Below are 16,911 nucleotides of genomic sequence, written 5' to 3' on the forward strand. Positions count from 1 at the left end.
TTGATCTGCCTGGAAAAGTACAAAGCCTAACCAACTTTTATCAATGCCCGTCAAATGCATCCAATCTGGAGGAATCATGGTTCAAGAAACTGCGGAGAGTTGTGGCCACAGCTCAGCACATTAGGGAATCCAGCCACATCTCTGTGGGCTCTGTTTACACCTCTTACTGTATCAGTAAAGAAGCCAGCATCATATAAGACCCACATACCCTGGACATCTTCCATGGTCTTCCCTCTTCCATTAGGTATAAGGTACAAAAGCCTGAAACAGCATACCTCCAGGATCAAAGACAGTTTCTATCCCACTATTATAAGAATATCGGATGGTTCCCTGGTATAATAAGTTGGACTCTCGACCTCCCAGTCTACCTCATTATGATCTTACACCTTATTGTTTACTTGCACTGCACTTCCCCTGTAGCGGTTACACTTTATTCCGCACTGTTATTGTTTTACCTTGTTCTACCTCATTGCACCGTGCATTGATCTGACTGTTGTGGACAGTTTCCAAGTCAAGCTTTTCACTGCATCTTGGTACATGTGGCAATAATAACAAATTCCAATTCCAATTCCATTGTTCGCCACCGCTACCTATCACCAGACACTCTTGTCCATTCTCCCAAGAGCTACATTTGTCCACTGAATGCATCATTCTTTTAGGGAAGTGTGACTCAGCGTAGTGGACCTCCTGCCCTCCAAGGGAATGTCGGGCTGGAGCCACATTGGCTGCACAAGCTCCCTGAAGCACAACACTGAATGGACAGGAGTGGAGCATTCCGCCCTTCACTTCTCAACAGTTATTCGTTCGGATGCTCGAGCCCGAGGGTGGTTTGCCACTGGGGAAGTTGCGTGAGGGAATAGTTAAAAGAAATCTTTGGGATGTTCTGTTATAAGTCATAGCTGATTTTCATTTTAACTCCAGCTATTGTCTGTGATGTGTGACCTCTAATATCCAAAACTTTCAACGTTCATATTTAAAAAAGAGCCTTCAGCTTCAGCTTTGAAGCATTCACCATTGTGACCGTAATGGTCTGTAGCGGAAGAGAAATATAGATCTCCAGTGTTCTTCATGTGACTGACCTCAGCCCTGAAAAAGTGGGCATGAAAACAGAAACAGAAACACGATAAACTGATGTCAATACTTGGTTTCGTTCATCTGTTTCCCATGTCTGTTCCTTATAATATATGCAACAAACTGTAGAAGGCATTTTAAAAAATACCCGATAAGTGCTTTGGTAACTGGAGAATCAATTCTGACATTGAAATCTGGCACAGTCTTCAAATGCAATCTGACGAGATTTTAATTCTCTGATTGGATGTTCATCTTCCAAACTAAACTGATCTACAAGCTGAACAAATGCCAACAGCTCTCTTAGTAACGTATACAATATTTTCAACTGGCTGCTAACCTGTTTTCTCTTTGCCAGTTCTCAGCAAAATGTTTCTCTTTCCACAGCTCCAGCTAAGGACCCTTTTCAGTCTTTGTCAGAACTGGCCCGCTATGCCTGCTACCAATACAACCCTGAGATTCTTTTTCTGCGGGCATACTGTGGTAAACCATGTATACCTGTCTGGACACGCCCCTCTGCTGACTGCTCCTCTGTGGCTCCTCCCACAGACCCCTGGATAAAGGTGATTGTGTCTCTGCTCCTCCCACAGTCATCCAGCATGGACGTGCTCTGTTTTACTGCTAATAAAACCCTTTCAGTATTTACTCTATTTCCAGTCTTTTGGAGTTATTGGTAGTGCATCACATAACTCAGCAAATCTATAGAACAGTAACCATAAACAGGATCTGTAAACTGTAAACAAACTGTGAATGCAGATATAAAAAAAAGTAATAAATAACAAGCATGAAGTGACAACATTACAGCGTCCTTAAATGAGTGTAGTTATACCCTTTTGTTCAAGAGCCAGAACTTTTCACCCTTAACCCATGACCTCTAGTTGTAGTCTCACCCAATCACAGTGGAAGAAGTTTGCTTACATCTACCCTATCTACATCCCTCATAATTTTATACACTTCTGTCAAATCTCCCCTCATTCTCTAATGCTCCAGGGAATGAAGTCTGAGCCTATTTGACCTTACTCTACAACTCAGGTCCTTAAGACCTGGCAACATCCTTGTAAGTTTTCTCTGGACTCGTTCAATCTTATTGATATCGTTCCTGTAGGTGAGTGACCAGATACATTGGGGATATTCAAGAAACTCTTCAGTTGACATGGAGACCAATGAGAAATGGAGATCTATGTGGGAGGAAGGGTAACATTGATCTTGGAATAGGTCTAAATATTGAACTAACATGTACTGTGCTTTACTATTCTGTGTTCTATGTCCTAAAAATAGACCATAATCGTTCTCTTAGCATGAGCAGAGACTGTGTTGATGTCTGATTTGAAGAAAAACTTCCCTTTACTTATTGTTTTTCAACCTGACGGTAGCATTGCCACTTTCTGACAATTTTTCATATATGGACAGTCACATTTTGCCTTCTGGCAACAAGCAGTGTCAAAGTCCATCCAAAACTACAAGAAACTTGTTTAAAGCAAGCTTGTTTAAAGTTCAATGTTCAAAGTATTCTCTACCTAAGTATTCACCATATACTGTCTTAATTTTCTTGCAGGCATTTACAGGAAAAAAAGAAATAAAGTAGAATTCTTTTTTAAAACTATACTCGAGCAGACAAAAAGGGTGACAAATAATCAAGGTGCAAAAGAAGATAAATTATGCAAATAAAATTATTACTGAGAACATGAGTTGTAAAGGGTCCTGTAGGTCATAGAATCAGTTAAGAATAGTGGTGAATGAAGTTATTCATGTCAGTTCAGGAGCCTGATAGCTGTAATGTAGTAACTGTTTCCTAGTGGTGTGGATCCTAAGGCATCTGTACCTCCTGCCTGATGATAATAGTAGTGAGAAGAGAGCATGGTCCGGATGATGGGGCTGGGGGGTGGGGGGGGGTCTTGGATGATGGATACTACTTTCTTCTGGCAGCATTCCATGTAAACGTGCTCAAAGGTGGGGAAGAATTTGCCAGTGATTGACTAGGCTGTATCCACTATTTTCAGTAGTCTTTTCCATTCCTGGCCATTGGTGCCTCCATACTAGGCCATGAGTCAACCAGTCAGGATGCAACCACTGTGCACTGATAGAAGTTTATCAAGGTTTTTGGTGACATGCCAAAACTATGCAAATTTCTAAGACATTAAAGGTGCTGCTGTGCCTTCTTAGTAATGACTTTTATGTGCTGATCCCGTGACAGATCCTCTGATCTGTTAACACCAAGGAGCTTAAAGCTACAGACCCTCTCCACCTCCATTCCCCAGACCAGGCCAGGTTCATGGATCTCCGGAGGTGAGCCATTGTTGTAATGAGTTACAGGTAAGCAGATGGTCAACAGGTCTGTTTTGCTTTGCATGATCAAAGGAAGTTACAGCTTATGTCAAAAGCAGTCTATAAATCAGATGGATAAATACCTCACCTGCACTGACTGTGATGGCCTCCATGAACTGATCCCGCCAGGAATGTGTCCCGACCACGAGTGCAAGGTTCGTCTTCTTTATGAGCTTATCCACTGTGCTCTGCCAATTAGAGGATGCAGAATTAATGGCCGGATCTAATGCACAATGAATCACCCGATAACATTCAACATACCCTGCATTTACCAGTTCCTTGAAAAAGCTCTTCCACTAGTCCCAAATACTTGCTCCCACTGTGGCCTCCTCTACATTGGTGAGTCTCGAAGCAGATTGGGGGTTCCCTTTGCTAAGTACCTTTACTCCATCTGCCATAAGTGCCAGGATCTCCTCCTGGCCAGCCATTTTAATTCCACTTCCCATTCTCACACAGACAGCTCTATCCATTGCTTCCCCTAATGCAACATTGAAGCCAAGTGCAGGTTGGAGGAACAATGCCTCATCTTTTGTCTCGGTAGTCTCCAACCTGACAGCATTAACATCAATTTCTCTGACTTATGTTGATCACTTCCCCCAGTCCCCCCCCACAACCTGCTGTCTTCCCTTATCTGCCAGCTCCTTTACTTCTTCCCTTTCCCCTCCTCGCCATCATGAGACCTGCTCATCACCCTCACCTTCCTCTGGTTCCTCAACTCCTTTCCACTGCTTCCACTCCTGTTGGATTCCTTCTCCTTCAGACCTTTGCTCCTTCCACCTATCACCTGCCAGCTTCTCACGTCACTCTCTTTCTCACTTCCTACCTCCCCCTCTCATCAATTACCCAGCAGCTCCTGCTTATCCCCTCCCCCACCCTTTTACTTTAGCTTTTGCTCTCTACCTTTCTGGTTCTGTTGAAGGGTTTCAGCTGGACTATTCATCCCATCCACCCCACCCCACGACCCCAGATGCTGCCTGACCTATTCAGTGTCTCCAGCAAATTTTGTGTGTGATACACATGTCTGGGAAGACTTTCTGTAAACTTGAAGAACTTCAAGTTGCTGGGGCACAGCCTTCCCTTTTGCAAGTCATGTTAAATACCTTTGATAATCACTTGCCTAGTTGGTCAAATATTGCATTTACAAGGACACCCTGGAACATCTGACCTATTATTGACGTCAAGCTAATGGGCCTATAATTATCTAGTTCTGCTTTTGCCCTATTTGAAAAATTGGATGTACACTGGCATAATTCCAGTTTGGGAAACATTAACATTTTCATTGCTATCAGCACTATTAATTGCTGCTGGTTGCTGGTCATTCTCAGGAGTCAAAGTGTGCATCTGGCTTTTCTGCCATTGCTTGAGACTTCCTTTATTGAGTACCTTTCAGGAACTGAACATAATCAATGATCTCCTCACCTACTCACATTTCAGATTATTTTACTTGTCACATGTACATTGAAGCGTACAGTAAAATGTGTCATTTGTGTTAATGACCAACATGACCTAAGAATGTGCAAGCTATTTGGAGAAGGAAGTCTGAGAATCGGAACGGGAGTGCTGCGGGAGCCATTTTGATTTTTTCTTCTGATCGGGGTTAAGAGAGGTGGGACTGCGCAGGCATGTGATGTCGGGCAGTGAAGCACGGAAGATTTAAAAGGAACGCAGCCTTATATAGTGGGCAGCGGAGTGAGCCGGGAGCAGAATGAAAGCTTAAGGGCTTTGGCTCAATGGGGTTAGGCAGAAACAGGTGAGGCAAGGTAGGTTTAATTTTCACTTTTTCCTGTTATTTGAGGAAAGGGGGAATTATGAGTGTGAGGGCAGCTTGTTGCTCTTGGTGTCGAATGTGGAAGGTCCTGGAGTCTCCTAGCCTCCCGGACATCCATATCTGCGCCAGGTGTGCCAAGCTGCAGCTCCTAAGGGACCGTGTTAGGGAACTGATAGACAGCAGCTCGATGGTCAGGGCGAGTGAGGAGTTGATAGAGAGGAGTTACAGGCAGGTGGTCACACCAGGGCCACAGGAGGCAGACAAGTGTGTCATGGTTAGGAGAGGGAAGGGGAAGAGTCAGGTACTAGAGAGTACCCCAGTGGCTGTACCCCTTAACAATAAGTACTCCTGTTTGAGTACTGTTGGGGGGGGGGGGGACAGACTATGTGGGGGAAGCAACAGTGGCTGTGCCTCCAGCACAGAGTCAGCCCCTGTGGCTCAAAAGGGTAGGGAAAGGAAGAGGAAGGCAGTAGTAATAGGGCACTCGATAGTTAGGGGGTTCAACCTTTCTCTGGAACTTAGGTGCTGAAACCCAGGTAACATTCTAGTAAATCCCCTACATCTTCAGCTTGAGCACTCCCCTTCTCTATCACCTGCCTATCCTCCCTCACACACTGTCTACAAGCTTTCTCTATTCCTGTTAGGGAATGAGATAGGTCAGGTGATGGAGGTATGTGTTGGGGAGCACTTTGGGTCCAGTGATCACAATGCCATTAGCTTCAATATAATTATGGAGAAGGATAGGACTGGACCCAGGGTTGAGATTTTTGATTAGAGAAAGGCTAACATTGAGGAGATGTGAAATGATTTAGAAGGAGTGGATTGGGACAATTTGTTTTATGGGAACGGTGTAATAGAGAAATGGAGGTAATTTAAAGGTGAAATTTTGAGGGTAAAGAATCTTTATGCTCCTGTTAGGTTGAAAGGAAAAGTTAAAAGTTTCAAAGAGTCATGGTTTTCAAGGGATATTGGAAACTTGGTTCAGAAAAAGAGAGATATCTACAATAAATATAGGCAGCATGGTGCTCAGGTAATATAAAGAATGTAAAAAGAATCTTAAGAAAGAAATTAGAAAAGCTAAAAAGAAGATATGAGGTTGCTTTGGCAAGTAAGGTGAAAATAAATCCAAAGGGTTTCTACAGTTACATTAATAGCAAAAGGATAGTGAGGGATAAAATTAGTCCCTTAGAAAATCAGAGTGGACAGCTATGTGTGGAGCCAAAAGAGGTGGGGGAGATTTTGAACAGTTTATTTTTTTTGGTATTCACTATGGAGAAGGATATTGAATTGTGTAAGGTAAGGGAAGCAGGTAGGGTAGTTATGGAAACTATGATGATTAAAGAAGAGGAAGTACTGGAGCTTTTAAAGAATATAAAAGTGAATAAGTCTCTGGGTCCTGACAGGATATTCCCAAGGACCTTGAGGGAAGTTAGTGTGGAAATAGCAGGGGCTCTGACAGAAATATTTCCAATGTCATTAGAAATGGGGATGGTGCCAGAGGATTGGCGTATTACTCATCTGGTTCCATTGTTTAGAAAGGGTTCTAAGAGTAAACCTAGCAATTATTGGCTAAGTTTGACGTCAATGCTGGGTAAGTTAATGGAAAGTATTCTTAGAGATGTTATATATAATTATCTGGATGGACAGGGTCTGATTAGGAACAGTCAACATAGATTTGTGCGTGGAAGGTCATGTTTGACAAATCTTGTTGAATTTTTTGAAGAGGTTACTAAGAAAGTTGACAAGGGTAAAGCAGTGGATGTTGTCTATATGGACTTCAGTAAGGCCTTTGACAAGGTTCCACACAGAAGGTTAGTTAGGAAGGTTCAATCGTTAGGTATTAATATTGAAGTAGTAAAATGGATTCAACAGTGGCTGGATGGGAGATGCCAGAGAGTAGTGGTGAATAACTGTTTGTCAGGTTGGAGGCCAGTGACTAGTGGTGTGCCTCAGGGATGTGTACTGGGTCCAATGTTGTTTGTCATTTACATTAATGATCTGGATGACAGAGTGGTAAATTGGATTAGTAAGTATGCAGATGATACTAAGGTAGGTGGTGTGGATAATGAAGTAGGTTTTCAGAGCTTGCAGAGAGATTTAGGCCAGTTAGAAGGGTGGGCTGAACGATGGCAGATGGAGTTTAATGCTGATAAGTGTGAGGTGCTACATTTTGGTAGGAATAATCAAAATAGGACATAAATGGTAAATGGTAGGGCATTGAGGAATGCAGTAGAACAGAGTGATCTAGGAATAATGGTGAATAGTTCCCTGAAGGTGGAATCTCATGTGGATAGGGTGGTGAAGAAAGCTTTTGGTATGCTGGCCTTTATAAATCAGAGCATTGAGTATAGGAGTTGGGATGAAATGTTAATATTGTACAAGGCATTGATGAGGCCAAATTTGGAGTATTGTGTACAGTTCTGGTCACCGAATTATAGGAAAGATGTCAACAAAATAGAGAGAGTATAGAGGAGATTTACTAGAATGTTACCTGGGTTTCAGCACCTAAGTTCCAGAGAAAGGTTGAACAAGTTAGTTCTTTATTCTTTGGAGCGTAGAAGGTTGAGGGAGGACTTGATAGAGGTATTTTAAATTATGAGGGAGATAGATAGAGTTGACGTGGATAGGCTTTTTCCATTGAGAGTAGGGGAGATTCAAACAAGAGGACATGAGTTGAGAATTAGGGGGCAAAAGTTTAGGGGTAACATGAGTGGGAACTATTTTACTCAGAGAGTGATAGCCAGTAGAAATGGTAGAGGCAGGTTCAATATTGTCATTTAAAGTAAAATTGGATAGGTATATGGACATGAAAGGAATGGAGGGTTATGGGCTGAGTGCAGGTCCGTGGGACTAGGTGAGAGTAAGCATTTGGCAAGGACTAGAAGGGCCGAGATGGTCTGTTTCTGTGCTGTAATTGCTATATGGTAATATGGTTATTGCAATGACTACAAATCTACTGTTAGCTGATCCAATAAAATCTTGTGTTATTTTTACCTGTGTATAGCACTTGTAGTCCCATTTTACTTATAATTTATTTGCTTTTTGAAGCCATTTGGACTTCATAAAAACTCACCCATCCTTAAGGTACATAATGTTCTTCATTTTTAAACTTGCTGTTAAAAGCTTTTTATTTATATTCTGCCATGGTGTTGTCAACACACATCATGATTTATCCAACCAACCTCTTCCAAACGCTCAGTCATTTTATCAAAGTAAGTTTTTTTTTGAAATTTACTTCTGGAGACACCTTGTTCCTTAAGTTTTATCAACCAACTGAATCAGCTATTGCGATTAGGTATTATCTCATCTGGACGTCTAACACCAAGTCAAGTTCAGTATTAAGCACTAGACTTACCAAATAAGACTAAGTTAGGGAATTTCAACAAATTTTATTAATGAGGTGGTCATCGGAAGAAATAAAGTGTTTCTCCCCGTGCTCTTTATTGCAACAAAGTTTCTTTTGTTAGCAGGGACATACCTCTTATAAACAAGTACATTACTTCTAATCTACTACGGGGTCACTGGCTCAACAGTCACCACTTTGCTGAAAGCCACGTTCAACACTAATGCTGTGCCTCTGACCATTTTAAAGAAAAGACACAGTGGCAGACTATGCTGCAGCTGTCTGAGTTCTTCCCTGACCTCTGAATCTGTCAGTGTGGAACCTTCAAGATCTCCCTTGTGAGCCCATTGCTTTCCCCAGATACTTGCCTCCCTCCCACATCCCAAAGATATGCTGCTTTGCCAGGTTGACTGCCTGTTGTAATTGATCCTGAGGGGCTGTCTAAGAAGGCCTTATTTGTTAGAAAACCCAAAGTCCTCGACCTGTACTTTAATTTCCAATATCCCCATTTTGCTTTATCCGTCGGCACAGCCCAGTGCACATTTAAACATGAACATCCAAACGGTAGCCATGGTGGTCAACAGATCAGCAATTCTACATAAACGTTAAAGTGCACTTCGCAAGTAGTGAGAGTGCCTTGGGAACTTCCAACCTTGCTGGGAAAATGATAATCAAGCAAAATAGTTGTTATTTTGTAAGATTGCTTGACACTGGTACTGACAAAACGATGCAGCAATCACTGTGAGTAGGTTTAATTGTTGTGGTTCTATTGTCATTAATTAAAGCCAGAAGAATGCCAAGTTTGCTGTTTGTTTTGTTTTTTTTATTTGTAATGCTACAATAAGAGAGTGCTACTTTTAGAAGAGGAATTACTGTTTGACTAATTCCATGTGTTCTCCCGCCCTGCGGAGTCCCGCATGCCTCATTGTTCCTCTCACTTTCTCAGCATGGGGAGTTGGAGCCAGGTTTGCAGGTGAGCTCGAACACGTTAACGTAGTTCGGTCAGCACTCCCCATATGTACCAGTCAGGGTTCGCGGGAGTGACACTACACTTGATGAAAAACTGGGAACAGTCTGCTTTAATTGGCGCAGCGGGTATTAAGAGCTCTGCTGCAGGCAGACACCAATTAGGCTGCACTGCTCTTTCAAACTGGTCTCTGTTTTGCCTTTCCATTGTCTGATGCACTGGTGACAGCTTGCAGAACTGGGCACTGAGCTGGATGGGAAACCCAGAAGGGGCTGTCAGTGACATTACAGTATAACTTCTTCAGCTTTCAATGTTAACGGGAGTTACAAAGGGTTTCTTGAGATTCCATCATGGTTAATAATACAGTACATGCCCACTGCAACTGAGAACAAGATGTGTGGTTGCATAAGCCTGGATTTAATAGGACCAAAGCAACAACAAAATCCTTGCTACTTAAGGAGGCATTTCCCTTTATTCAATCTGTCTGACATTGTTTGTTCTTCCCCTCTCTGTGCCAGGATATAGCTGACTTTTCTGGCAACAGTTTCATAGGGGATATTTCAACAAACATCCCAACCTTTAATCCCTATGGCTTTGTGCTTTTTCTGAGCTTGTACTGGGGTGATATAAACGGGACTTTGGCTCAAGTGTTTAGCAGGAAGAATTTCTGGACAGGCACCGGGAGCGCTGCAAACCAAAAACTACACGTGCTGAAATTTCCAGTGTCAAGGGACAGAATTGAGTGTAGCCATCATTAATAAGGAGATGATGCTTGGGAAGCTGAGAGGTCTGAAGGTAGATAAGTCACCTGGACTAGATGGAATACACCCCAGGGTTCTGGAAGAAGTAGCTGAATAGATTTGAAGGTATTAGTAGTGATCTTCCAAGAACTATTGGATTCTGCAATGGTTTTGGAGGGCTGGCAAATTGCAAATGTCACTCCACTCTTTAAAAAGGGGGGCAAATATGGGAAGTTATAGGCCAGTTAGCCTTACTTAAGAAGTTGGAAAGATGTTAGAGACCATTAATAAGGATGAGGTTTCAAGGTACTTGGAGGTACGTGATAGAATGGACTAAACTCAACACAGTTTCCTTTAGGGAAAATCTTGCCTAACGAATTTGCTGGAATTATTTGAGGAAATAACAGGCAGGATAGACAAAAGAGAGTCGTTAGATGTTGTTTACTTGGATTTTCAGAAGTCCTACGTGAGACTGCCAAACACAAAAAGATAAAAAGCAAGGCTCGAAGATTGGCTGACTGGCAGAAGGCAAAGAGTGTGAATAAAAGGGGCTTTTTCTAGTTGTCTACGGGTGATGAGTGGTGTTTGACAGGGGTTGGTGTTGGCACATTACTTTGCACATAATATGTTAATAATCTGGATGACAAAATTACTGTCTCTGTGGCCAAGTTTGTGGATAACACCAAAATAGGTGGAGTGGCAGGTAGAGTGGAGAAAGTGGAGAGTCTGCAGAAGATTAAGAGAATGAGCAAAGAAGTGGCAGATTGAATAGAGTGTTTAGCAGTGTATGTTCATGTACTTTAGTAGAAAGAATAAAAGCATTGGCTATATTCTAAATGGGGAGCAGTTTCAGAAAACAGAAGTACATAGTGGTTTGAAAGTACTGGTGCAGGAATCCCTAAATGTGAACTTGCAAGTTGAGTCTGTAGTAAAAAAGGTAAATGGAATGTTAGCATTCATTTTGAGAGAACTAAGATATAAAAGCGAGGATATAATGCTGGAGCTTTATAAAGCATTGGCCAGACCTTGTTTGGAGTATGGTGAGCAGTTTTGAGACCCTTATCTAAGAAAGGATATGCTGGCATTGGAGAGGATCCAGAGAAGGTTCACAAGAATAATCCTGGGATTGAAAATGTTCCTGTATGATGAGTGTTGATGGATCAGGCTCTGTACTCACTAGAATTTAGAAGAAGCAGAGGGAATCTCATGGAAATCTATCGGATATTGAAAGGCCTAGATAGAGTGCACGTGGAGAGGGTTTTTCCTATTGTGCGTGGGCCTAGAATCCAAGGGCACAGCCTCAGATTAGCAGGACATCTCTTTCAAACAAAGATAATAAGGCATTTCTTTAGCAAAAAGGTGGTGAATCTGCAGAACTCTTTGCCACAGATGGCCTTGGTGGCCAAGTTATTGCATATATTTAAAATGGAGGAATGGTCTACAGGTATTTCTGTTCCTATTCTTAGAGTCTTTTGGAAATCTGGAATGGAAACAGAAAATGCTGGAAAAATTCAGCATGTCATGCAGCATCTGTGGAAAAAAAAACAGTTCGTAATTCAACTCTCCATTGGGAGAGCTCACTTTTGCCCCCTGAAATATTCCCAACAAACCTGGGATCTTTCTATCCTCAGAGAAAGTGAACTTAGAGATGGAGGAAGAAAAGCTCAAAAAGCAAATAAGTGAGACGATTCATCCACGGCTTTATATTCCGGCATTTGCGGGTGATAAAGGCTTTAGAGGTTTCATCAACACATCCCAGCTGGGACAAAGATGTTCTGCCTGAGGCCACTGGGAGCTGCAACTGGGATTGGTTTATTATTGTTGTGTGTACCAACATTTGCACAGCAGCCAGGCAGATCATGCCATACCTGAGCACATCAAGGTAATAAAAAGAAAACAGAATGCCGAATATAGAGTTGCACCTACAGAGGAAGAGCAGCGCATATAAACAAAGTGCAAGGAGCATCATAAGGTAGACTGGGAGACCAAGACTTCACCTTTAGCATATGTACTGCCTGGTCAGGAGCCTGGTGACAGTGGGATGGAAGGTGCCCTTCAGTCTGGTACTACATGCTCTCAAGCTCTTGTATCTTTTGCGAGAGGGAAGAAGGGAAAACTGGATCATTACTAACTTGGTTTCAACACAGTCAGATTTAAGTAGTCGGTACTCACTAATGGGGTTGGACTGCTCAAACCTTCCAGAATTCCACAGCCCTACATCCATCTTTGCTGCTTATGATGTCACCTCACTTTATGTCCCTTGTGTTATCAGAACACTTGAATGTGACTTTTCATCCCATCACACAAATTGATTATAAATAACTTGAAGTCTAAAAACACCCTTGCAGGCACCTCACTCCACATGCGGCCAATGCGGGTATGTGCCCAAAATCCTCACCTTCCACCTCCTGCTGTGGAGCTAATTTCTTTCTCAATAGTCTCTCTTCAAATGCACGAGCTTCAGCTTCAGTTAGTGATCTCCTCTGAGGAACTTCATCAATTGTCCTCAGGAAGCCCATATGAATAATGTCTACAGGCATTCCTCTTCGAATTCTTCAGTCACCTCCTCAAAAACTTAATTTGTAATATACATGAATGTATTAATTTTTACTGCTTTGTGCTGTCTGTGTCTGATCCGCAGAGAAATTTCAAGGTGTCCTTAATTATAGTCTGATAATTTCTGCCCGACTCTCTTTAGAACTAACACTTTCATGTCTTGTGTTTTATATGCCATAATCCGCTATTTCATACTTTGTACCATACTTTTTCTGTCACTTGACTGTCCATGTTATTCTGCAATGCATCAAATGTAAACCTGACAGCTTCGTGTTGGCAGTGGGTTGTGGGGCAGAGAAAAACAAAGCTTGCATAAAAGTGGTGTATCCAAACATAGGAGATGATGGTTGTGCCATTTCTGTTCCAGGTGTTTTCTGTTTATGTTCTGTTCTGTACCCATCAGAGTTGAGGAAGCAAAGATGGGACCTGTACCTTGGTAACGACCAGTTTTAATAAGCTAAAGTTAGTGGATTACCATGAGAAGTGTTGGGGATTTCTGAGTAAATCAACTACTGCCTCAAGTGCATAGATCTTCGGCCATTTAGAACAGAAAATGTTTCATTTCAACAAATTTAACTGTCCAGCATACAAGCGGACATGAGGGAGATGTGAGGGCTTTGTGTAAGTTGTAAGTTTTTGAAAGGGTGGATGATTTCTAAAAGGATTTATAATGAGAATCTTGGAGGACAGATGGCTTAGGACAGAATTGGAAAGGTACTTCAAAGAGCAGATTACCAGGGGCAATATTGTGGTCAAGAAGAAATTATTCCATGTAAGGGTAGGGGTTCCCCAGGAAATATACTTACTGATTTGCATTATTCAGTAATGATAAGTCATGCGTGTGTGTGTGTGTGTGTGTGTTGGCAAGGCAGGGTAGAAGATAGGACAAAACAAAGGGAATGGTGAATAGGAAGCCTTGCAGATTCCCTTCTCTCTCTAACCCGAGTCAATGGATAGTGATTGGAAACAGAAACCCTGACTTATTTCTCTTGCCTCTCACACAGGGGTAACTAAGCATTGATGGGACCAAGGACCCCAGAAGATTTCCCTCTTTCCTTAACCCAGAGGCTGCAGAACCTGTCTAATTACTTCCTCTGCCTAGAGCTTGGGGAGGTAGGAGGTGGGAGAGAACAAAATTACTGTCTTATTGTTCCCAATTCACTATTCTGTACATTTACTAGTATTAATGTTTGCTTCTTTCCATTATTTAACTTTATGAATGGATCTATAATGGCTTAAAGTACTCTGTATTAGTTTAAAGATGAAATAAAATTAATTTCTTACCTTAAATTCGTAAGATTCTTCAATGATGACCTCCAATTTTGGATGTTCACCCAAAATGGGTTTCCCCATTTCTGCAATGCGTTTTGCTTCCTCCTCCTCAATTGTCAGTTTACGGTTAGCATCCTCTGCAAAACAAAGAGTTTACTTCATCAATTAAAACTGCAGAGTGGTGTTTCCTGTTGTTGTGTGCTCTCCAGCCCATCCCATAACACCTGCCCACCCCATTGCCTTTAAACCTTTCGAAAGGCATTCACATATACATCGACAGCAAAATTACAAAGATGCTGCTCTGCTCTGATGGCTTAATTTAATTCCCCTATTGATCCAAGCTAACTAACAGGCAGTCATGTTGGTTATAAATGTAAAACAAAGACAAAAAAGAAATCACTGCAACCTTCGAGCTGCAGTCCTCAGTGACTTACATCCACTAAGTACATATTGGTGAAAACAAACTGAACTAAAACCAAATCAAAACTATACCTGAATTGAAAGGCCATTTACTTAGTTACTATTTGAAATATTCTCTACAACTTTTCATCATGTTTCCCCAACACAGCCATATGTATCCATACCCTCTTCTCAGTTATCAGAACAGGACATGCTTTTTGTTTAATGAACAGCACCAATCAGTTGTTGCAATGTGAATTGTATAATTATGATACTTGATCCTGATCAAGCCATGCATGACTGATTTCCTTCTTTCTCTCACACAAAGATTTGAAAGTTGACAACTTCTAACAGAGCAAACATGAGGAAATCTGCAGATGCTGGAAATTCAAACAACAACACACACAAAATGCGGTGTTCTACCAGCATTTTGTGTGTGTTGTTGTTTGAACTTCTAACAGAACTTTGTTACACCAAAGAACTCTAAATATGAAAAAAATGAGCATTCAAAATGGACATTGAAGTCTGATACCTCAATATAGTTCTGCACTAATAAATTAAAAGATGTGAGCATCACTGAGTATCTGGGGTTTAAAGTGGCACCTGAATCCTGAAAATTAATTACCTTCTGTGCTATTAGTTGAATCATCATCAATGTAGGATATTACTTGTGCAATAAAATTTGAACCATCTACTGTAAAGCATACAGGAGATATTCAAAGTAATTCTCCCTTCAATCTAATCACCTATCTTTTGAGTCTATCCACTATGGCAAGCCCATGTCTTGCTACCAGGTAACTTATACTCCAGGACTCCATGATTTGAGCTTACATATATAATAATGATCTCACTAATCCATATTCAAAATTACAATGCTGTTCCAAAATAAACGGAGAATTAGAGATATGGAAACATTGATTCAGGTGTGACATGACTAACTAAATTACTTTATTGGTATTTTTGCTGAATTCAGGAGTAAATTCATCCCTGGTGGCCCTCATCATTTTAGAATTGGAAAAATCCATTCATGGCTTTTTAAAGGGGAGAGATAATCGGGTTATTAATGGAAAAACTAAAAGAAGGTATTTCATTGTTCGAGGAAATGTGTTAAGGCGCTGTAAGAACTGTGGTTTCCATCTCGCTGCTTCTTGGTCCCGTGGAAGTTGCTGAAGAAAGCTAGATAAAGAAATTGGCATAAAATTGTCCTTTTTATGAGGCTCTCATACATCATACAGCATTGGCTTTACCCCCTCCAGTTCTCTGTTTCCTCCTCCAGCTCTTCCGCCCTTCAGAATCTCCAAGTGGCTGTGGTTGCTATCTCTCTGAGGTTAGTCTCTGGTATTCCTACCCTAGGTCCCTCCGTCTCCCTATCTTTCTGCACTCCTTTACAATGCTCCATCAAACCAAGGGCTAAGCTTTCAGCCATCTGCTCTCCACAGCTTAGCATATCTCAGGGAGCAAGTTTGATAAAGTCCCTTTACATTCCCTTAAGACATTTTATTTAATTTAAAGTGCTATATAAATGCAAGCTGTTGTTACAAGTAAGTGCAGTGACTTTTGTCCACCTTCAAAGACAGGAGGTGAAGTCTTATGGATAATTGATACTCCACAACAAAGACGCAACCATAGCGCACGTGCTGAACGGATCAAGGGTGGATTTTGCGTCTCAGTCAAAACTTCCTGATAGGAAAGAGCTTTGTTGTATTTTATTTCATTCAGCTTTGTCCTCAGAATGATCATCACTTGAAGTCTAGCAGCAGTTCAAAGCCAAACTTCTCCCTGGCTGCATTAAGCTTAAGATTTTTCAACTCATTCAGCTGAATTTCTCACAGGCACAAAATATTGACATCTGAATGATCTTACGGTGCATCCAATGAAAATGTTACTGCTGTCAAAGGCTGGAACTATAATTAGATTTCTTCTAAAATATTAGAAGCCAAAAACACAAGATAATCTGCTGATGCTGTAAATCCTGAGCAGCGTACACAAAGTGCTGGAGGGACGCAGCAAGTCAAGCAGCATCAATAGAGGGGACTAAATGGTCCACGTTTTGGGCAAAAACCAGAGTACGAAGGTGGAGGGGAGGAGTACAAGCTGGCAGGTGATAAATGAAACCAGGTGAGGGTGAAGGTAGGTGGGTGGAGGAAGGGGATAAAGTAAAAAGGTGGGAAGTGAGACATGGAAGAGGTAAAGGGCTGAATAAGTAATCTGATAGGGCAGGACAGTGGACCAATGATGAAGGAGAAGGAGGAGGGATACCAGAGGGAAGTGATGGACAGGTGAGGTGAAGGTTGGTTTGCAGATGCAGCAGGCTATGAATAAGGCAAATGGGATGTTAGCCTTCATTGCTAGAGGGATTGAATTTAAGAGCAGGGAGGTTATGCTGAAACTATACAGGGTGCTGGTGAGGCCGCACCTGGAGCACTGTGTACAGTTCTGGTCTCCGTACTTGAGGAAAGATATACTGGCTTTG

At 41.7% G+C, this 16,911-nt stretch overlaps 1 protein-coding gene across 28 annotated transcripts in view; it reads right to left on the minus strand.

The window, feature by feature from the left end:
* slc8a3 (solute carrier family 8 member 3) overlaps nucleotides 1-16,911 on the minus strand; it is a 485,451-nt gene that overhangs the window by 39,952 nt on the left and 428,588 nt on the right. For 10 of the 28 annotated variants that reach the window (XM_059954653.1, XM_059954693.1, XM_059954714.1 and 7 more), the window contains 2 exons: nucleotides 14,052-14,176; nucleotides 3,482-3,581 (listed from right to left, as the gene is read on the minus strand). In XM_059954653.1, the coding sequence (XP_059810636.1) occupies nucleotides 3,482-3,581; nucleotides 14,052-14,176 (225 nt within the window). Of the gene's footprint in view, nucleotides 1-3,304; nucleotides 3,306-3,476; nucleotides 3,582-14,051; nucleotides 14,177-15,685; nucleotides 15,697-16,911 lie in introns of all 28 variants that reach the window. The other 18 variants (XM_059954832.1, XM_059954849.1, XM_059954761.1 and 15 more) reach the window with 7 other exon arrangements.

The sequence above is a fragment of the Hypanus sabinus genome, chromosome 2, assembly GCF_030144855.1.
Source record: "Hypanus sabinus isolate sHypSab1 chromosome 2, sHypSab1.hap1, whole genome shotgun sequence".
NCBI lineage: Eukaryota > Metazoa > Chordata > Chondrichthyes > Myliobatiformes > Dasyatidae > Hypanus > Hypanus sabinus.